General features: G+C 40.5%; 1 protein-coding gene across 1 annotated transcript in view; it reads right to left on the bottom strand.

Moving 5' to 3' along the window:
- LOC139748054 (putative neural-cadherin 2) overlaps positions 1-23,466 on the bottom strand; it is a 56,882-nt gene that overhangs the window by 4,809 nt on the left and 28,607 nt on the right. The window contains exons 7-25 of the mRNA XM_071660633.1: positions 22,357-22,590; positions 21,500-21,663; positions 20,922-21,077; positions 20,546-20,722; positions 19,836-20,024; positions 19,226-19,439; positions 18,661-18,863; positions 17,709-17,869; positions 17,169-17,328; positions 16,728-16,913; positions 12,482-12,801; positions 11,901-12,324; positions 10,759-11,064; positions 8,552-8,652; positions 7,864-8,025; positions 6,350-6,541; positions 3,359-3,537; positions 2,625-2,817; positions 955-1,064 (exon numbers count right to left, since the gene is read on the bottom strand). Coding sequence (XP_071516734.1) covers positions 955-1,064; positions 2,625-2,817; positions 3,359-3,537; positions 6,350-6,541; positions 7,864-8,025; positions 8,552-8,652; positions 10,759-11,064; positions 11,901-12,324; positions 12,482-12,801; positions 16,728-16,913; positions 17,169-17,328; positions 17,709-17,869; positions 18,661-18,863; positions 19,226-19,439; positions 19,836-20,024; positions 20,546-20,722; positions 20,922-21,077; positions 21,500-21,663; positions 22,357-22,590 — 3,831 coding nt within the window. The remainder of the gene's footprint in view (positions 1-954; positions 1,065-2,624; positions 2,818-3,358; positions 3,538-6,349; positions 6,542-7,863; positions 8,026-8,551; positions 8,653-10,758; positions 11,065-11,900; positions 12,325-12,481; positions 12,802-16,727; positions 16,914-17,168; positions 17,329-17,708; positions 17,870-18,660; positions 18,864-19,225; positions 19,440-19,835; positions 20,025-20,545; positions 20,723-20,921; positions 21,078-21,499; positions 21,664-22,356; positions 22,591-23,466) is intronic.

Here is a 23,466-nt window from a genome sequence, read left to right as displayed (position 1 = left end):
ATAATAATAATAATAATGATAATAACAATAATGATAATGATAATAATAATAATAATAATAATAATAATAATAATAATAATAATAATAATAATGATAGTAATAATAATGATAATAATAATGATAATGATAATAATAATAATGATAATGATAATAATAATAATATAATAATAATAATAATAATAATAATAATAATACTAATAATAATAATAATAATAATAATAATAATAATAATAATAATAATAATAATAATAATAATAATAACAATAATGATAACAATAATAATAAAAACAATAATGATAATACTAATAAAAATAATAATGATAATAATGATAATAATAATAATAATGATAATAATAATAATGATAATAACAATGATAATGATAATAATAGTAATAATGATAATAATGATAATAATAATAATAATAATGATAATAATAATAATAATAATAATAATAATAATAATAATAATAATAATAATAATAATAATAATAATAATCTTTTCTTTTCTTTTAAACTATTTGCCATTTCCCGCGTTAGCGAGGTAGCGTTAAGAACAGAGGACTGGGTCTTTTTGGAATATCCTCACCTGTCCCCCTCTGTTCCTTCTTTTGGAAAATTAAAAAGAAAAAAAAAACGAGAGGGGAGGATTTCCAGCCCCCCGCTCCCTCCCCTTTTAGTCGCCTTCTACGACACGCAGGGAATACGTGGGAAGTATTCTTAATCCCCTATCCCCAGGGATAAATAATAATAATAATAATAATAATAATAATAATAATAATAATAATAATAATAATAATAATGATAATAATAATAATAATAATGATAATAATAATAACAATAATAATAATAATAATAATAATAATAATAATAATAATAATAATAATAATAATAATAATAATGATAATTTATCTAATATCTAATAAAGAGGTTCACTACATGCTAAAATACATTTACCTGGATGTGCGTTCAAGCAGGTGCCGCCGTGCAGGCAGGGTGCCCACTCACACTCGTCCACGTCCTCACATGAATCCCTGGCCTCACTCAGCAGTTGTCCCTCACCACACCTGCCGGTACCACACTCACTACTCATTTGCATCATTCCTCATGTCATACCTCTAAGGTTCTTCAAGGTTAGGAGACTGCCTGACAAAATATTTATTATAGGAAAATTGATTTACAAAAGTCCAATGAGGTGTACTGGAATGTGGATGAGATAAAATATTCATTGGTGAGAATACATTAAAGGATTACTGGGAAACAAATATACTATAAGAGATATGCATTCAATGAATTTTAATCTGCCTTCGATCTATTTCGGATATACAGACTGGCGTCAGTTGCCTCTTGCGCTATTGAAATATGTGGACAGATTACTAGTGCATTCCATATCAGTTATATACAGGTCGGAAAGTTATAGGTATAGATATAGGTGATAGAAAAATGTAAACTGTTGTTTGAATGATAAATCAAAAGGTAAACGAGATATCATCCGTGGTTATTTCTACTTTTTACTTCGAATATTTCATAATGAATTCTTATTCCGCTAATATAGTGGTTTGATCTTACTAAAGAGGTCTTAGCTGTTCTTGAAGATATTTGGGTCCTTGAGAACTGGGTTTATGTTGTCATATATAAAGAATGGAAGGAAAAAATGCCGTGTAAATGTTCTCTATCCTTAAAAAAATTGAAAAATCGTTGAATGGCGCCAAAATAAACATATTTTACGCTTTAGTGGATGTTAGGAAACATACATGACAGTTTGTCAGACATTTCTTCAATACATTTTTCCATTCTGAAACCTGTTGCACTCCAGCTTGTCGTTGACCATATTAATCATTGTTTATTGTAAAACTAAGACTTCAGACGTAATCCATTTCAGAGAGAAAGATAGTAAAAAGGTCTAATGGCAAGTTGATGACTTAGAGTCTTCCTCAGGCCAAAATGTTTTTCCTTCTAAGCTGAGAGAAAAGTTTAATGAAGGCCTTGATTACTTCGATGCTTCTGATCAGTGGAATGGTAACAAGAAGCCATGGGGAACAACGAGTTAAAAATTTTTTGAGCACGCAGTGTTATCTCGACTTTAACAACACGACTCGTTAGCCAAATAAGAACCTCTAAATCCCTAAGTCCTTCTTCAGCATGTTGAAAAGCACCTATTGTGAATATCTGAACACAATGGGTGCCGTGAGGAAGGAAAATAGTGGGAAAAATAACAAAATATATTGTAGCCTCTCTTAACCGAAATAACAGTTCATTTTGGTTAAACTGGAATATCCGGGCTAAAACAGTTATTTCCGACTGAAAAAAATCATGAATGAGAGATTTTTAGATTTCTATGGATAATATCTTTTTCTTTCTTTGAACTTCTGATTCGAAGATGACACATTGGGTCATCTTTATATTTCAGCCTCTAACCCTAATAGTGGAAAATGTTAGGAAAACTTTCTATTTCTAATCACTTTCGCTTTTTGAGAAATTCTGTCAAGAGAGCCTCGATTTAGAGAGATCTTGTTCTTTATATCTGTGGGGAAGGTTTGGTAATGGCTATATGTTAGTTTGTCTAATATTCAGTGAAGATTACTGAAGATCAGTTCCTTTTCAGTAAGAACTTAGTAAATACTTGCCCACAGTGGTAGGACCTCCAGGTGTCGATGCAGGAGAGAGGCGCCCTACAAGTGACGTTAGCACAGGATGGGGGTCCCTGGCACCCTTGTTCTACGCCCTTCGTCACGCTCACCTGACTCCACGCTGACTTGTTTGCAGCCACCGGCGGGAGTTGGACGCCCTGGCCGGAGATGCGCACATCGTCCACGCACCCTGTAGGTGGTCAGAGTGTGTTTCGCTCTATGAAAATTTACATGTAAGATTCACCATGATTTTTTTTCCTGCTAAGTGTGCTATGGCGTCCTAACTCTGGTCATTTCTAAGACATTTCCATACCTCCTTTATCCTACGTATGCCAATGAATTATGTACATAAATTTACATAATTCTACGCTGATGAGGATACAGGAGAAAATGAATGATAACGAGGTAAATAAAATGGCTAAAGAAGAGATAAGTTATTCAGGTACTATCAAAGCGTGGTGCAAAAAAGAAATATACGTGTAGGGTGCTTAGGAATCTCCTACCACCATGCTTGTAATGTGATTCATTGAAGGCGTGTGATATTCATAGGACTACCTGGATGCTTGGTATGAAATATTGCTTGTCATGGGATAGTGTCTGAGATTTTTCAGGATTTAATTTTTAGTGCTGAAATAGCACGTTCTTTTTTGCTTTGTGGAGTAGATTTCACCAATCATATTCAAAGTTATTGTTATTTCGACCAAGGAATATAATGATATGTTATTCCTCACCGTCATGAAAATCGCCATGGATGTTGAAAAGAGCGAGGCCCACGTACTCGGGCGAACCGCCCACGTAGACGCCGTCCTGCCTGTCTACCGCCAGCAGTTGCCGCCCTTCTAGCGACACCGAGGCGTTGTACAGCTCACCGTCACCGTCGTCCGCCGTCAGGAAGGTCGCCGACCCGTGCCTGTAGAACTGTTGCATTACTGACCAACCCTTCCTTGTGAATCTGCTTTACTAATGACCCTATCACTGTCTCCGACCATGGCTTTCCTTCATTACTGTCCCATCATTACCAGTGGCTCTCCTTTACAAGTGAGCCACACTTGGTTGTGACCCTTCTTTATTAATGATAAAATCAAGTCTGCATTTCTGTTTGATTACTGACCCAACCCTACCTTTGAAACTCCTTTATTAATCACGCTTACTCCACTTGTGGTACCATTCATCAGTGACCTAACCTTACCTACAAACCTGTTTTATTAGTGAGCCATATGAACATGCAACATTACGTTACTACAATGCAGCCTCTGCCTGCAAACACAATTTCAATTTACCTCACAAAATGGCTTTGCTATTGAGCCACAGCTTCCCGTAACATTGGCCTATTACCTTCCCGCCTTTGCCTACATGCTCACACACACACACACACATATATATATATATATATATATATATATATATATATATATATATATATATATATATATATATATATATAAACGGTCTAAGACTGACTCATACTGAGACCTTCTCTTATGTGAGTAAAAGCAAATGTTCTTTCGGACAAGCTTCATTTTATACCTGCTGATTGTAGCATAGGAAATCTTTCTGTTATTAACAGTATTTGCATAATCAAACCATTCTTTTTTTTCATTTTAGCCAACAACGCATTACTAACAATAATAGAATATCAGGGAACAATTCAGATCAGGAATTGGAGAATGTCCATTTATTTAGGGCCGGTTGTTATTTTTAGGATGCTATATGAATTGATCCAAATATATAGTGTAACAATATAAATCATTCTAACCCGAAGAGTGAATAAATTTGAATTCACAGAGAGCACTTTAGCGTTCACGAAATATCATGTATGAGTTGACCCGTCTCATACTTATATAACTAGTATATCTTTACTCTTTCGTATATACACACTCACATCTCAGTATGTGTATGTGTAGTTATATGTGTTTGTGTATGTGTGTAACTTGACTCAAGTAAGGAAACATCTAATGTAAGATAGGGAAATTGTGCTGCCCTGTTTCAGGGCCTGCCAACCTACCAGCCACTGTCCTTATATGCTTCCTTTGAAGACGCCATAGAAGGAGTATCATCCATTGTGGCCCTTTAGTGACGTGCAAAAAAATCAAGCTCGAATACGCGCCCATTGTCCATTTTATCTTTTCTACTTTTTTTCGACACAAAATATAGCCCAGTTTTTAGGATTTCCTCAAAGGTCAGTAAAAGGAGAATACTTTCTCCGCAAATCACTTACCCATGTCCTCATGGCTTTGCAGGTTTTCTTTGTCCTTTACTTTTCACACATCATTCACTTGAATGAATAAAATGAAAGCTGTATAGTTACATCTCGACGACAATACTGCTGTAAACATATCAACTGCTTAAGTAAATTCTGATGATTAATAAAATTTCATGGTGACGGGCATATAGCATAGAAATTCTTTAGCCTGTTATTTATAATCTTATGATACCCAAAGACCAAATTTTTTGAAGGAGTTCTGGTGTCACTAAAGCATTTTCTAATGACTCCTGCAGTGCCAAGGCTGCGCTGTTCCCAGTAGCAGGAAATGTACATTTCTTTAGAGTGTGAACTTTTTAGAATATATCGTACTCCCAGCAACGCAGCCTCGCAATGCGGAGTCCGGTATCACCCTTACCTATCATCATCAACAGACTCAAAGGTTTACGGAACTATGAGCCAAGGTTCTAAAACGTGATACTTCAACTACAGAATAAAGTGAAAAAGATGAATAGTCAAGGTATATATAAAACTCCGCTGGTGTGAGAAATATTCATGAAAGAAAATGGAGCGTTTTCGACGCTAAAATCCTACTAGTAAAATTGTACGAAATATTTCGAGAGAGGGAGATTTAAGGTGAGCGAAAGATTATGGTATTTTGTTTCTTTAAGAAATGAATGAAAATACTTTTCAAGAAACCGGATAAAAATCAGAACGGGATATACCAAAGACCCGAAGTTAAAGTAAAATGTATATGACAATAACTCAAAAGGTAAAGAAAAAGACATCTAAAAGGTCTCCTCTCCATGCATGTAGCGTTATGTGTATTGTAAAAATCTCTCTCTCTCTCTCTCTCTCTCTCTCTCTCTCTCTCTCTCTCTCTCTCTCTCTCTCTCTCTCTCTCTCTCTCTCTCTCTCTCTCTCTCTCTCTCTCTCTCTCTCTCTCTCTCTCTCTCTCTCTCTCTCTCTCTCTCTCTCTCTCTCTCTCTCTCTCTCTCTCTCTCTCTCTCTCTCTCTCTCTCTCTCTCTCTCTCTCTCTCTCTCTCTCTCTCTCTCTCTCTCTCTCTCTCTCTCTCTCTTTACTCTAGCACAGCACTCATCCTGATGACCCAGCCACTGTTCCACAATAGCACTTCATACATATCCTTACTCTAAGACTTTTACTTTACTCCAACAGTACCATCAGTTCGGCTACTCTGTCATCCTAGTCACTCCCTTACTTAACAATTTTATCTACTTCTCTAGTCAAACACTCCTTGTACTCCATCACTAACGCTCCAACTCATACACTCATTCTAAAATCTCTTCCTGAAACTTCACTCCATCACTATATCTCTCTATCTAATTCCCCTCAGTGGTACTCCATCCACGCTCTCGCTCTCCATCTCCATGATTTAACTCTCTCTTTCATCTCCTTCTCACCTGTCACCAAACATGTTATCACAACCAAGTGGCAAAGCAGCCAGCATCTTACATATCTCACAACTCGTCCGTACCAACTTTACGGGAGGCACAATACCTGGTTGCGACTAGATGGTGCCAGCTGCCGTCTGTGAGTTGTGCCTGGGTTAGACACAGGGACCTAGGTGGGTCAGGGTGAAGTTGTAGCAGGACACATGCTCTTCCTCCCACCAGCTGCACAAGGAAGCGATCCCTCCCATCTTGTGAGGAGAGCAACACTAGGTCCCCTCGACGTTGCCAGGTGCGGAATCTGTCGCAGTGTGTGAGACGGAGGAGGACTACAGTTCATCTGTCCCTCTATGAGCACCTCAACCACCACTACAAATATGAACAATACCCGTGCCATTACCCACGCCAATTCCGTCGCCAGCGGAGGTAACACTGTTGTGAACGCCAGCCACGCCAGTAACACCAGCAATAACACCATCTCCAGGATAATTAGGATATACTACCGGTTCTCCTCACGTCCCCAACACCAGGGACAGAGAAGAACGTTTGTTCAGCACTTGTCAGCTCTTGAGAGCAATATTACCGTTCCAGATAGATTACCGTCATTACCCTCTGATGGTGAAAGTTTAAACAACAAAACTGACAAGATCTTATGCAAATATATTTAGGGTGATCTAATTAAATCCACCTTTCCTACAGTTTTACCCTTATACATATGAAGGTTTAAGTCGAATCTTGCTTTCACTCTTGGAAATAAGAATGTGAGATATGTGCATTTTTGAGGAATTTGCAAAAGTATATCTTTAATGTAGTGGAAAATAGAATGCCAATATTTACAAACTAAGTAAGATACATGTGTTGATATAGTTAAATATCTACAGAAAGATTAACAAAATGACACATAAGGGCACATTGGTTAACTTAAGTACATTTGAAAAGTTTATCTTGTTTTTCGACGGGTAGATGACTAGGAAGGTGAGGCATAGTTTAGAGTGGAGCTGGTGTATTGTTTGATGAGGATACTTAGGAATTCTTTTCTTGTCTAAAGCTGGTGTTGAGTGTCCTGAGGAATTTTAGTTCGTTTTTGACTTTTCTGTTGGTTTGTTTTGTGGGTGGTGAATGAGATGTGTGTCTTATGTGATACATAGTAGGATTAGTGTTCTATTGAGTTGACGTGATAACATAATGGGATTCTCGTTTTGATGACTTGGTGTAATGGATTATCTGGGTTAATTTGATGCTGCATATTGGATTCATGTTGTTAGGAGTCAAGAAGGTGACAGGGGATACCTCTGGGGATGCAGACATTATTTTCTGAGGACGCCAATGTTCTACCAGCGTGATGCAGTGCTTCATGTTTACTGCTATTTGTGTAGTGCTGGAGTGCTATGCTTAAATTTATGAGGCCGTCTAGTTATGAGAGGACATTCACGCAAAAATTTGCCGGAGGTGGAGGAAAGTCATGTAGTTTGGTCTTTGTAGATAACGATTAAGACACCAGGGAAGTGATCGCTTGTGTGTGTGTGTGTGTGTGTGTGTGTGTGTGTGTGTGTGTGTGTGTGTGTGTGTTTCAATAACTTTCTTTGTTGCTGCTGCACAAATAGGCATAAGATAAACACTGACCTGAGGCTGACTGAGGTGGTATACCCGAGCGGGGTGAAGGAAAGAGCAAGCTTAACGAAGCTGTTGAGGTGAAAGGTGGTGGGAGTTGTGGGTGTGGCACATGATGACCCCATCCACCCCGGCTGACACTCACACCTCAGGTGACCTGGAGACCCCTGGCATCTGTTGGTAAGGAGATAATACTCTTTATGGGGCTGAATAGCCAAGATCGAGTCTCCTTTGGGGAGTTAAAGCATTAGATGTGATTATATCGTGAAGATATTGTACACTATATATGTATATAGGCTGCAGGTGGTGATGGCTGAGAGAGAGGACCCCTTGAAGTTACACTAGCTTAGGTCATCTCTGTCATATTGAGAGGTAAGGCAATAATTTTGATCAGTTTTGTTAAAATGTCAAAGTTGGATGGATTTTTTTATACCCCAAGACCCCCAAACACGCACACAAACATAGAGAGACAGAGAGACAGAGAAAGAGACAGACACATACATTGTTATGAATGCTTCTGTGTTTATTCTATGTCGAGATTCTTAATTTACTTGGTAGTACATCGAATAACCTTCCCACCTTCAGAGCGAGAGAGAGAGAGAGAGAGAGAGAGAGAGAGAGAGAGAGAGAGAGAGAGAGAGAGAGAGAGAGAGAGAGAGAGAGAGGGGAGGGGGGGACACACCAGGTGACGACGACCTACCTTGCGTGAATGCCACATTGAAGGCCGCTGGAGGCACAGTCGACAGCAGAACACCCGGGGACGCTGCGGTGGCTTAGGGCACCAGAACCCAGGTCCATGAGCTGGGTGGATGTACGGTGAGAAAGAGAGAGAGAGAGAGAGAGAGAGAGAGCTGATCACATCCAGAGAAATCATTAAAATCAGGTACTACAATTAACGATTGTTTCTTCATCATACTAACTTGGTCCATGAGAAACTGAAAGTAGTCTAAAGCCACAGAGGGTTAGGTCAGGTCAGGTCAGAGAGGGATTCTGTATAACATTTATTGGCCTGAATTCGTGATATGAAAGCAAGCATTAAAACAGACAAGATTAATTAATCCGGAAATAAATTTCTTGACCGAGATTTAATTAAAGAGACGTAGGCCTTCCGATATTCGGTAATGACAGATTAAACATTGAATATACAATGATGAGAAACATCTTTATCTTCACAGGAGACGTGATTTGAAGAGTTAGTAATATAGTTTTTCAGTAAAAAAGATTCTTTTCGTAATATACTAGGAATATAAAATCTTTTTTTTTCAAAATGAAAATATAGTTTAAGTAACCCTAACGTGAGTATGGGATGACATTTCATAATGTCTTTCACGACATGATCATTATCTCATAATACCTATGATTTTCTATCGAGTGCATGGAATCAAACTTACAAGATTTGAAATGCAATTTGCTAGGCTTCAGAGACAGAACGATCGCTCCAGATCCCTCACTATATCATGGTTGCAAATAACGCATAAAGCAAGATGTACAAGACGGTTGGCTGAACGTCAAAGAGACAGTGACTTATCACAGTTGTGGTTGAGAGGACGTCTTCCCCTTACGGTAACATGGCTGAGTTACCCCATATAGAGTGGTTATAAACTTGTTTGGAGCACTGTCATGTTAAGTGCCTGAGAGAAGGCTAGTAGTGAGAAAATACAACCCTCTTTGAAGTGTAGTAGAAATATGGCGTCTACTCCCAGATTAACCTTAAGGCTTTACGGAGGGACATTAATCTGTGTAGATCCTAAGATTATGGCATTTCTGGAGAGTGATTTTTGTGAGGTTGTATGTACACTAATAGTACAATGACTGGAAAGTTTGTTTGTACGAGAAATGTTCAGCATCTGTCAGCGGCAGAGGTTACAAGAATGTTTTGTTATCATAAAGAAAAAGACGAAAATATTGTTCGTTGTTATCCATGGCATCTGACGTCCTTAAAATCAAGATAAAGATTCCGATGTCAAACTTTCTATATACGTATAATTGGCTTTATATCAGTAACAATAAACAGAATATGACATAGTTTAGACCTGATGTCCACATCTGCTGAATCACCAGACTCTACGATCGTATGTTTGTTTTCTGAAGTCTGAAATCTATCAGATATGAGAGACAATTACTGGTTTTTCAAACATATCAACTAGTTATTCTTTCAAAGAATCGTCACATGGAAAAAATTGAAAATAAAAACACTACTCCACGTTAGCTGTAACTCTGGAAATTAAAATGTTCAGCTTTATACAATATGAAACGCGAATTACGCTGTTTTGTAGCGACATGACAAATGAGAATATTAAAATATTAATAATGAATTTGGTAAGGGGAGCAAAACGAGGTAGGGCTTCATGCCAAATCTGGAGTACTTCAGTTGCTATACCACTTGAGGACCTAGATCTGTAATGGCATGCAACACTCAGGTCTGTATAGTCATATGACACCTGCAGTGCTCCACATCATTGCTGCTGTTCATCACTGAAGTCGTTGCCGAAAAGTGCTGTTCAACAGCACAATGGACAGCAGTATCTGTTATGTCTCCTGCCCAGTACCTGCATATTTATACTCTCCTAATCTGATTCTTTTTCATCTACACTAGAAAGTATATGGAATCTATACATGTTCATATATTTGTTAAGTCCATTGGACATACACACACACACACACACACACACACACACACACACACACACACACACACACACACACACACACACACATACGCACACACACTTCTAGCATAGGACAGGGTGTGTGCGTGTATAAGGAAGCACTAAATGAAAGTGATGTGATACTCCGAGGCAATTTATCAGAGAGTTGTTCAGTGACTATTGGTGAATACAATGCCTGTCATGTGCCCCACAGGCTGAAGCACATTATATGAAAAGTTCGACTGTAACCAACACTCACCTCACCATTGACTCTTAGTTTCCTGACGCAGCCATTCAGCGAACGTGACTGAAGCGGCTCCGGCCACCCGTACACGGTGTGGGCAGGAGGTGGATGAGCAAACCCACCCACCTGCAGCGGCTGGGGTGTGTTGAGGACGCGTGTCGCCCGCGGCAGCCTAGCCGCTCCTCGGCAAGTGTGAGCGTCTGGTGGCACAGGCGGAGGATTCTTCGATGGGTTGGAAGTGCTCTGGCCAGACCTGCTAGTAGAGGATCGTGGACCGTCGATGCTCCCCCCAGAGCACAGATCCACAATCATTTCCACCAGCTGTATATAGCGTCGAGGGGGGGAGGAGGGGTGCAGATAAAGGAGAACGAATTTCATATAGTCATCTATCTTGATTAGCAAAGTTATCCTTACTCATTCTATTATCAATCATCTTATTATCTTTCTATTGCCATTATTCTATCATTCTTAGTCTATTTTTGACATTCATTTGTCTTTATAAACTCGGATATAATTGTCTATATCATCAAAACCAGATGATGCTTTACGTTCTCGACTATAACTGGACATTTCTCAAGACTTGATATAATTGGTGTGACATGGAAGTTCTATGACGTCAAGATACAGAGCTTCAAACAGGAGTTTAATGTTATGCTATGACTTGGACACAACTTGGGCGAATGTCTCGAACTCTGGCAAAGGTGTGATTTATTGCCAAATCAATGAGAAGATGATGGCAAACTGGGTAACTGCCAGACTATCTATGTATAGAAATGATTTATTCAGAAGCAATCCAGAGAGAATTACGTTAATTACCAAACAATCGGGGTTAACTCAATCACAATCTTCTCCGGTCAGAATGGGTTTTCCACGGACAATTTGAATCCAGACGAAATTTACTCCAAAATTTAAAATGGTCGTATCCGATATGGATTCGGGTCTGAGCAAGTTTAACTTGAATTAACCGAGGCAAATATTTACCAGAAATCAGCAAAAATATATCGAAATGATGGCAAGTGACCCATGGCTAATCGAATTCTCTAAATAGTTATAAAACAATATGGACATCTGTGATATAGACGTTATCGAAACTGACAAAGGAGACGCTTAATGTAGCATTAGATATTTAATTGTCATTACTCTGTATAGCAACTCACCTCGTCTTTCCATATAAGGTCTATCCGATGCCAGGCGGAATCAGCAAGGGAGTAGGAAGCGTGGAGTGCAAGGGTAACAGGTCCACCTCCTAGGTCCAGCAGGAGAGAGGGTCGGCCCCCACGCAATTCCAGCATAACTACGTCGCTGGCTATACCCCCTGGAGGAGGTGCCAGGTGGTCAGGACCCGAGTACAAAAGAGTCGCATCCTCTGAGCTGGTGAGGACCTCCAGACTAATGTGGATATCTGGGCAGGGCGGGATGGATGTCACCCAAGCCCATCCACCCCATGTGTCAGGCTCGTCAGCCGCTGAGTTGTCAACATCCGAGGGATCCCCATGGTCTATACCTCCTCCTCCTCCTCCTTCAAAGTGCCTGATGAGAATCTTGCAGCGAGAACCCCACGTTCCGTGGGGACAAATACACCTAGGATAGAGGAAAATTCATCCCATGTATCGACAAACAGATAAGAAAAATATATATATCCACGAGCAACAAATGTAAGAAGAATTAGTAGTATATTTCAAACCAATTGCTAGACTATGTTTACAGGGGATGTAGAATTTACTGACGTGCGTCTTACCTGGCGCCAGTTGAAATAGGTAGGCAACGACCGCCGTTGAGACAGGTGTTAGGGGTGCAAGTGGTGAGCGTGGGGAGGACAGACCGTCCACATCCACATCCAGTAGCCACTCCCACCACAGGACCCACCATAGCTGACGTCGAAGCGTCCACTAAACTAAACCCTTCGTTCAACACAGCCCGGGCGAGGCATCCACCCACACAACTCGTCCCTCCCTGTATGGCCTCATGCACAGCCTCATGAGTGGTGTTATGGCTGGCTGTTTCATCACACGTTCCCACACCCACGTCCTGAACTGTGACGCCAAGCATGTTTCCCAGCTACCGCCAAAATCAACAAAAGATACGTTTAAGAATTTCGAAATCCATTGCAAGCGCATGCGAATATCAACAAAGTTTAATCAATTCAAAACATCCAAGGTCGCAACAGTCAGAAAGCTTTGATCGTACAGAGGGACAAAAGCAGAAAGCGCTGCAGAATAACAATCCATTATCTTTTTCTTAATTCTATACATCATGAAGGTTAGTGTTTCATACCTCTCCTATGTAATGACTTTGTATACCTGCCATAAAGAGATTTCAGGTACGCAACACAGTGGCATAAGGCATGAATAAAATATTATCCTATTTTCAATGTTCCATTGACTAACTGTTACTTGGCATGTGAACTAAAGCTTACATAATTCAACCAGCTGAAAATATAAGTCAAAATTAACCAACCCAACGAAATATTTTTCAAACGCTTTTAAAAGATTTTCTGAGACCCAGTTGTTTGTGTGTGCACACCGCCCGTCACTATGATAGCCATCCAAACTGTCGAGAGGAGGGGATATCATAAGACTTCATATAGGACTTTTGAGGTATGGTGGTTAGATTCCTGAATGTGACGCGGTCGAGCCTGCAGAGGTTCGAATCCTGGTCGTGGCAGTCGGTCCACAGTTCAACCAGCTGTTTATCCTCCCGTGAGGGCTGGTTGATAATTTGGGCACTTTGTTTAGTTTAGGGTATCTGTCTATTTATCTGTATATATATATATATATATATATATATATATATATATATATATATATATATATATATATATATATATATATATATATATATATATATATATATATACATATATATATATATATATATATATATATATATATATATATATATATATATATGTATATATATATACAGATAGACAGATTATATATATATATATATATATATATATATATATATATATATATATATATATATATATATATATATATATATATATATATATATATATGCATAAAACCATATAGTTAATGATGAGGTGGCTTTGATAAAGTTCTGAAGCAGGTTTCGTCTTAGCTAAAATATGAAGAAAAAGCTTTCATCGGAAACATCAAAATTTCCTACTTAGTGAAAAAGAGAAATGCGTTAGCAACACAAAAGGAAAAATATAATCATTTCTTAATATACAGCTCCAGCGACATTTACACTGTGTGAATTAAGTGTATAAATCCTCAGAGCACCATTTATGTCTCCAAAAATTATATACATTGCAAGAAAATGAAAAAAAGAATTATATACGTAAAAGAGACACATTTTTGTATTAGTTAGACTGCGTCATAATTATTCATTTTGCGCACTAAGTTCTGTTAATAGTTGAAGCACACGCCTTTGTTTACCCTTCTGGTCTTGCATACATAGAGCTATCATTGTTCTAGAGCGACGGGAAATCTGCTAGCATTGTGTACTGAAGTGTCACTGCCCTTGTAACATGCATGCCCTGAATCTATCAATACTTTTTTCATACCTTGTGTTATTCTGTTGTAAATCTTCATCAGTAATCTGCGACTTTTTTCTACGTTATACATGGCTTTATGAGTTTTATAAATATTCTTTATTCATAACTCCTTCTCATATTTTCATTACTGATATTAATGCCATGCTTTTATACAGTTTGCACTAACTTTCATACTCTCATAATACCAATATATGCTGAGAAAACTACGCTTTATAATCAATGCTAGAACGAGTGTTTTTGCTAAACAAATTTCTTGCATATACGAATTTGTCAGAAATACTTCAGATCTTCCTCTTCCAGTTACTTCCCTACTAATACTCTAACTAAACGTCAGCCTCAAAGACCTGAGATCCCTCACAGTTTCCAGTTCTCTGGCTATCCAGCTGAAGTTGCGCTGAGGTAAGCCATCTCCCTCAAACGCTAAAATCTCGCTCGATCGTTTGCATTTGATTTCCTGCCCACGTCACAAAACGACTTACAGCCGTGCATTACAACTCGCCCGGGTTCACCTAATAGATCATCGCCTAACTTCATGAAATGTGGAAGCTTGTGTTCTCTTTCATGTAGAGGCTTGTATTCTCTTCTATGAGGAAGTTTATTTTCACTTCCAATTTGGGGTTTTTCTTCTCTTCCATGTGCTAGGTATCGTTCTTTTGCACTAAAGGGTTTTTAAACTCTCCCAATACAGTTCAATTACACTACAATCACCCCAACTCACTCACATATTACGTACTGCCTCGTTCACTTAAAGTATTTAACAACCATGATAAATATATATGATAATGCCACTCTCCCATATGATATTCCACAACACTCACTCATGCACTTTTGCACATATATACAACTCCCAAGGTAAAAATTCTTAATAACAGCCACCAATCTTCCTTGAACACTGTGCAGAATTAACGTGTGCTAAACGATTATCCCATTCACCATACCAAACTCCTTCTCTGAACCCATAATCGCTGCATGCACTTTACTCTCTCATCCTTTCCCCACAACTAACATGCAAAATTCTAGTTCGCAGACTGTCTTTCTTTAATCCTTCTTTGTTCCTCAGATGTTCATATTTCAGCAATCTTTTCAACACGGTTATTCACTCTCATCATATATACTTTGCAAATTATACTTAGAACGAATTAGTAGAGTTAGGAAATAAGTGAAACACAAGTGAATCAGTGGCTTCAGCTATGGAATATCTTCAAGGAGAGATGAGTGAGTTTACGGTCATTCATCATCTTTATTTCAAGGTATAGAAAAAAGCACATGAAAGTATACTCATCTCTCTCTCTCTCTCTCTCTCTCTCTCTCTCTCTCTCTCTCTCTCTCTCTCTCTCTCTCTCTCTCTCTCTCTCTCTCTCTCTCTCTCTCTCTCTCTCTCTCTCTCTCTCTCTCTCTCTCTCTCTTTGTATACGTATATGCGTTTATGTATGTGTGTGTGTGTGTGTGTGTGTGTGTGTGTGTGTGTGTGTGTGTGTGTGTGTTTACTACTCGTATATAAAGGGGAGACGTCATACCTGTATCGTCCTGTCTCTTTACCTTGTATACATGTATACTATATCCTTTACACTTGTATTTTCTTTACCTGAGTCTGTAATCTTACACATTTTTGAGACATCAAATCAATATCGCTCGCTCCGATTGCTTTAACACCACCATGATTTATTGCAGAGTTCAGAGGGCAACTTACCCTGTTGAATATGAAAGAGCTGGGAGCAGTTTCTGTAACATATACCTAAGTATGGCATTAAAGGTTCACTGCTACTTGGGCTGCAGTGATGTGCTCACGAAGCGAAAGACTTAAACCATTATTCTGCAAAGGAGATTCCAAGACATTGTTTCTGCTGAGAGTATTATCAATCCCATATAACAATTCTAAGTAGAGGGAATCTGGTTCTTTCAACACGCCTACCTCTCCTCAAGATATCACTAAGGCGATCTGGCAAACCAGATATCATATGATGTATTTGACCGTCCTTGTAACCAGACAGTGGTGTAGATATACATATCAACTGTCACATGTAGCATCTCTAGAAAGCTGTGTTGTTATCTAGAAATGCGTGTAATGATTCTAGAAGTTCTCAATCTTTAGAAGGGGCAGAGCATAGTGTAAGTACCGTAAGTACCCCAGCTTTACTATGGAAAGCAAAGAAAAATATTACTAAAACAAATATACGTAATGGGACGATATATCCTACATCCTTGCCTATAGATCATAGCTACGTGATGACAAGAAGTGCTTAATGTGTGTAAGAGGTCATACTTCTATTTGTAAACCAGATCTAAGTAGAAGTAAACCGTTAAGTATTCATTGTGATATCCAAGGCAGTCTGAAATCAAGAAATTACGGACAAAGAAGAGATAAGAAAGCCAGGTATCATTTGGACATTTAAGTATCTGTCATAATTGAGTTACGCGAGTCGAAGAAAATAATTCTGTACCCCTGTGGGGAATTCACCTCTTCCTTCCGGTGCAGGAGAATATGGTGGAGGCTCGTGATCCCCGGAGAGACGAGCCAGACGCGCGTGGCAGGCGTGGTGGATCCTTCCAGTGGCTGCACAGTGACCACCCGCACGCCCACGCCACCCCCTCCCACCCACGCCCGCGCCGCCGTTACAAGCCGCTTCAGGACGGAGGTTCCATCCTGTTGGATGGGATAAAAGTGACCCTGTAGCTGTAGACGTGATAGAATGACCACCAATCGAAATCACCTGAATTCCATCTTCAGGTGTGCACGATAATACTAAAACCGTACGTGCTCTCCCATAGTCATCTTGGTTGTCATTCTCGTGTTATTCTGTTGTTTATGTAGTCTTTCTCTTTACTATTAACTTTATTATTCAATGTTTACTTAGATCACATGTCTGTCTATCTGTGTCTCTTCCCCTCTCTATCTTACCTCCTCCTCTCTGACCACATGGTAGGGGTTAGCAGCCAATGTGAGGGGCGTGGCATGAGTGACATCACGAGGGCTCAGAGAGGTCACATCCACGGTCACGTTGGCTGTAACCCCGAGCTGACCTTGGCTAGCATCGTTGACCACGAAGGCCAACTCGTACCTATGGATGAGACGAGAAGCTGGATAAGAATTAGATCATCCTTAAACGAAAATAAAAAATAAAAAATAAAAGCAAATTAAGTTATCTATGGAACCTCTCAGTTATGTATTAAATGAATCATGAGAGAGTTGCATAGATACACAGACCACACAGACCTAAGGTCCAAGCGAAGGTGGTCTGGCATCAACACTGCTTATAAAGAAAGAGTTGTCTTATATATATTCTTTCTACAAATTTACATGTTTATATAGAACCTCATTTTCATGTTTACTTCCGCCGTATTCTCTCACACAAACCACCATCATCATGATCATAAACTCTTCTAAGACTCGTTTTCACATTCCTCACACGCCACACATTCATTACCAGCATAGACATACCTTCCATCGGAGGTGTGTGGTTCCATAGTGAGGTGTCCAGTGGAGCTGTTAAGGGAGAACCCTGGATGAGCAGTAGCCCAGGAGTAGGTCTTGGTTGTAGCAAGCCAGTCATCTGGGTCCTTCACATACACCCTTCCCAAGGGCACGGATGCGACCTGAGGCTGGGTAAGGGAGGAATGACAGACAATGGAGAGTTCTATGATATCTGTGTATCACTGTCTCAGTGAACATAGAGAGGGAAAGGTAGTAAAGTAGAGTGCGTATAGTTTCTGTCTTTCACTGTCTCATGAAATGTAGGGAAGGTGAGATAGCAGAGTAGCGAATTAATGATGTCTGTCTGTCACTGTCTTGAGAAATGTTGAGAGGGTGAGGTGGCAGGGTAGAGAGTGTATGATCTTTGTCCTTCATTTTTTCATGAAATGTAGGGAAGGTGAGTTGGTTGAGTAGGGAGCTGGTGATATCTACCTATCACTGTCTCAAGGAATGTAGGGAGGTTAGGGTGGCAGAATAGAGTGTTATTGTCTGTCTATCACTATCTTAAGTGATGGGTTTAAGTATAACTTAGCAATACTGTGAGAGAAGAAATTGTACGTGTGTGTATGTGTATGTGTGTGTGTGTGTGTGTGTGTGTGTGTGTGTGTGTGTGTGTGTGTGTGTGTGTGTGTGTGTTTGTGTGTGTGTGTGTGTGTGTGTGTGTGTGTGTGTGTGTGTGTGTGTGTGTGTGTGTATGTGTGTGTGTGTGTGTGTGTGTGTGTGTGTGTGTGTGTGTGTGTGTGTGTGTGTGTGTATGTACGCGTGTGTGTGTGTTTGTGTGTGTACAAGTTAAGATATATACATATACTTCAACAAAATTCCAATGACTGACCGAGACTGTGTAGATAGGGAATGGCCCGAGCAACAGTGACTGTTTCAAACTATAAGGATAGCGATGCACTGCATGGCACAGTCTCACCTGGACAGTACGGACGGTGACGGTCTTAGAGGCTGGCGTCATTGGGTTGTCGTTGAGGTCGGCTATGTGAAGGGTGAGGGTGACTGTGGCAGAGAGGGCGCCGGCGTCACCAACCACAAGCGGCACCAAGAGAGCCAACCGCTCCTCTCGATCTAGGGCCGTCCGTGTCCACACCATACCCACACCTCGACCCTCGTCTCCTTCTGCACCAGAACCACCAATAAACGACCGACTGTCTAGTTATAGCAGGTGTTCAATGCTCTGGACCTAACTTGCAAGTACATCTAGATAACCACAGAGCATATGTCACTGTGCCGTTGACGATTTACTAATCAATCTGAATCCGAGGTGAAATTTATCATGATAAATCTGATAATGTTATATATGAATGTACGCAGTTTCTAGATTTTCCCTCTAATCTTGTTACTCCATAAGAATAAAACGATCAAATCATAACCCGTGATTTCTGATGACTGGCAAGTCATTACTTTTTGATAAAAAAGAATATATGATTAACTTGTCATTCCTCTGTCATATACAGTACAAGAATTGCTTGACAACATACTCTGATCGCTTGTGACCCTTAGGGCGGCGGTGATGTGGGGTGGAGCACGCGGGTCAAGGGAGATGGAGAAGGGTGGGCCGTGACCCTGTCGCCAATCATCTGCGTCACCTAACTTGACCTGGGCCACCATCTGTGGGTCGGCGTTCTCCTGCACCTCCACCTCCCGAGGCTCAGCTAGGAACGGCGGGTTGTCGTTCACGTCTGTCACGTTCACCTGGAGGTGTATGAAGGCAAGGGTCAAGCTGGGTCATCTGTGAGCTATGCCTTGAAGGTTTTATCCAAAATGCCTTCCCTAATCCTTTCCCTCTGCTCTCAGACTCCGTCAATCTCCACCGGATCCTTTGCTTTCAAGTTCCAATTGTACTTCACCCAATGGTTCTACTTTAGCGTTTGTCTCCACCAGTCCTGACTGCTTTCCTGGGTCTCTGTCTCCTATTTTTTCGCCGTCATTACTTTTACTGAACCATTCGGATTTTCCCTTCTCTTTGTCTTGTCACCCACATTCATCGCGTCTGCTGCATCCTCACGTTTTCCGCCCTGCCTAAAACAATCTTCACCTCAATAGATTTTACAGTGGTTGCATTCCTGCCAGAGAACGTAATATACTCACAGTGAGGGTGGCAGTAGCTGTCCTGGGCGGCAGACCGCCATCCACCGCCCATACCAGCACGGTGTGGGCGGCCTCTGTCTCCCGGTCCAGCCCACCCACCAGACGCACCACCCCAGATTCGTCGACATCAAACTGCCCGGCTGGGTCGCTTGTCGGGGAGATGACGTACGTTATATTGCTGTGGCCACCCTATGGTTGGGAGTGAGGGAGGCGCTAGTGATGAGGAAATGTTGCAGGGAGAAGAGCGGTGATAGTGAAGATGGTGGTTGTAGTATGAGGAATGGTGTTAGTGAAGAGGGAAGGAGTATCAGTAGGAATAGTGGTGATGGTGAGAGAGTATGGTATTGGTGAGATTGGGAGCTATAATGAGATGAACTGTCAGGTTAGTGAGGTTGTAGTAACTCCTGATGAGGCTGATATGGCTACGTTACAGCCTGAAATAGACACATACAAGCCTTGTCGAGTTTGCTCTATTTCTATATCTTTATGATTCTGTATGCCTCCATTATATCGTTAATATCTTTAAGTGCCTAATAGACCAGTGAATGTTACATATCTCTGAACTGTTACGTACATATGATAAGGCAAGACAGGTGGGATATTCCTCTGAATATCACAGGATTCGAAATTCTATCCCTAATCCTAGTATGTGGTCTTCACATGCTAGGATTTCCGGAGGTCTCATCCCAGTATGAAATGAAAGTCCTCACCCCGTCCAAGTCCTTGGCAGTGAAGGTTGCTAGGTGTGTGCCCACAGGCGTGTCCTCTGGCAGGGTAAGGTGGGCCTCCTGCTTGATGAAGGTCGGGTTGTTGTCGTTAACGTCCACCAGATTCAGGTTGACCCAAGCGCTGTCCACATGATGCTTGTCTTGCCAATTCTCACCTCCCTTTAGTGATGCAGAAAAGGACAAGTGAATCATAAACTCATTTTGCTGTATGTTGATGTAAACATTCAAATCATCTTTCTGAATCCATATGATAGCCTCACAATACCTATACCTTCTCTAAGAAATGCATAAAGTCACGTCAGCTTGACGAGCTGTCACATATGTATTACGTTAACAATAGATTACACATGTTACTTACTATATCCGTGACCTGGACCTTAAAGCGAAAACCTTGTCTATGGTCAGGATTTTCGTAGTCCAGGGGAGTAGTGGACCGTAAATCACCTCCGGGACCACCACTTCGCTTTCCCTCAATCCGAAAAATATGCCAACCGTGACCACTACCAGGGACAACCTGGGAGCAAATCATGCCATTTAGGCATATACCACTTGGGATTGTATCACATGCCAAATACTGAGAAAGTAGGGGCTATAGCCACATTCACTGCTATATTTACTAGATGTAAACCCTACCACATTCAAATCACTGAGTGAAGTATTGCGTGGTATTACGGGCATCAATGATAGTGGTAGAGTAAAGATACTTCAGAAATAACTAACCAGGAAATTAATGAAATATACTGCAGTAATATTTGTGCTTAGTTTCACATCAATCTGTCATCATTATTTCACTTTATAACAGCACATCAGCTCTGTAATTCCTGGTATCACCTTGATGAGCAATACACTCTTGTAATATGTGTCTTAATTTCTGTAACAATCATTAATTATCAGAAGTCAGCTGGCTTCTCCACATCTCTCACTGGGGTCACTTACCCTGAAGGCAAAGTTGTTGGAGACGTCAAGGTCAACAACTGTTAGCGTGGCCAGCGGGTCGTCAGGAGTCAGGTTCTCAGATACGTCTAACGTCCATTCCGACCTCGAGAACTTTGGAAGCACGTCGTTCACGTCTGTCACCTCCACAAGCACCGTCCCTGTTCCTAGGAGAGAGGTAGGTGTTGGGTGCAGGGTGTGAGGCAACGGGAAGTGGGGTGGTAGGGTAGGTTATCGGTAATGAAGAGTAGATCAACAGGAAGTAAAATGGCTGGGCAGATCATCGTTGGTGAAGGATAGCGCAATAGATTATGAAGAGGCATTTTAGGTCACTAACGCTGAAGCACCAGGTAGTAAAAGGGTTAAAAACGAGTTCCGTGGAAAACAAACGAGATATCGGATGATAAAGAGTTGGGGTAAAGAATGAGTGTTGAAGGTGATCCGACAGGTTACAGGATGATGAAGGGGTGAGGGACGTCCCTGGGTGATAAAGATAAGGGATACGTCACTGATAACGAAGAGGGGGGGGGGAAGCAAGTCACGAAATGATGATGAGACACATGGGTCACCAGGTGATTATAGGAGTAAGGCCAGTCACCAGGCAACACATTTGCCAGATAACAAAATCTGATTTACGAGCAAACTTTATTCTAGGTTCGTTGAGGGACCTGAATTATTCACTAGTAAGCTGAACGTTGTTACAACTTTTGTATCCCACGCAAATGATGCCTTTACTGGAATGCCTTGATTTGCACAATACAAAATTTTGCTGATTGCTGTTTGTTCTAAGCTTTCAATAGAAATCTAGGACAAATAGAAAATGAGAGAGGACGTGGAAAATTACTGCCTGAGATCCCTACCTTTGAGGCCGCCACCATCTGTAGCCACGATATGTAGGGCGTAGCGTTGTGTCTTCTCCCTATCGAGGCAGCAGACAGCTGTCGTGATGAGACCTAGCTGACTGTCTACGGCGAATATGGGGTTCCCCGATGTCTCATCAATCACGTTCTTCTCTAAAGAGTAGACGAGTTGGGCGTTGTGCCCCTCGTAAGGGTCATCTTGGTCTGTGGCCAGCATCCGTACCACTGAGGTGCCTGACAGAATGATATATGGCTTTACAGACACCACAAACAGTATCATCACACTTATCAACCTGTGGGCAAGTCCAGTGGACGTGGCTGGTTCTTTGATAGCTTTGGGAGCCCCATAAACGGAATTTTGGGGGTAGGAAGGTAAAGGTAATGTATCATGTGATTTATCTTATAACAAGATTAACAAAGAGACATAGCTTTTGTGAAGTGGTAGACCAGTCCAACTGGATATATGTTATTAAGTTATTGGAGTTCGTAGTTCATAGATTGGGTCCAAGGTATCATTTCCGCCCGAAACCATTGTTGCAAATTGTCAATATTATTTGGGAAGTAAAGCCTGCCTCTATCCAGAAGTGGGCAAAGTTCTGGTAACAGGGAGGAAAATAAAGATGATGTCACCAAACCATACGATGCGAGTGATTTTGAAACTGCTTCAGCAGATTAAAAGAAACCACATCTGTTGACTCGTCTTTGTGGTTAGATTCCTGTTATAACACTCGGTGAACGTTAGCCTTCATGTCCATCTTCATATGTATGGTCTTTTTACAAAAATTAAATTTTTTACAAAATCATTCAGCTTGATTAGTGAGAAACCTCTCTCAAATGATTTTTGACTCGGATCAATTTACATTGTTTTTTGAAAGCTGCTTCGTCAAAAAAAGCACGTCGGATTGAAAAATAAATTTCTAGGAATCCAGTTACGCTACTTCGATCAACAGGCTATAGTATTTTTTAAGAATCGTAATTTTAGATATGTGCAGTATGTTGCAGTAAGGTTACTGAGAGACTGGGATCGGCTTTCACATCTCAATCAACAAATATTCAGAAGAACTACTTATTGACCCTTAGGAATACATGAATATGACATATACTCAGCGA

The sequence above is a fragment of the Panulirus ornatus genome, chromosome 72, assembly GCF_036320965.1.
Source record: "Panulirus ornatus isolate Po-2019 chromosome 72, ASM3632096v1, whole genome shotgun sequence".
Classification (NCBI taxonomy): Eukaryota; Metazoa; Arthropoda; class Malacostraca; order Decapoda; family Palinuridae; genus Panulirus; species Panulirus ornatus.
This window is presented reverse-complemented; position numbering and strand designations above follow the sequence as displayed.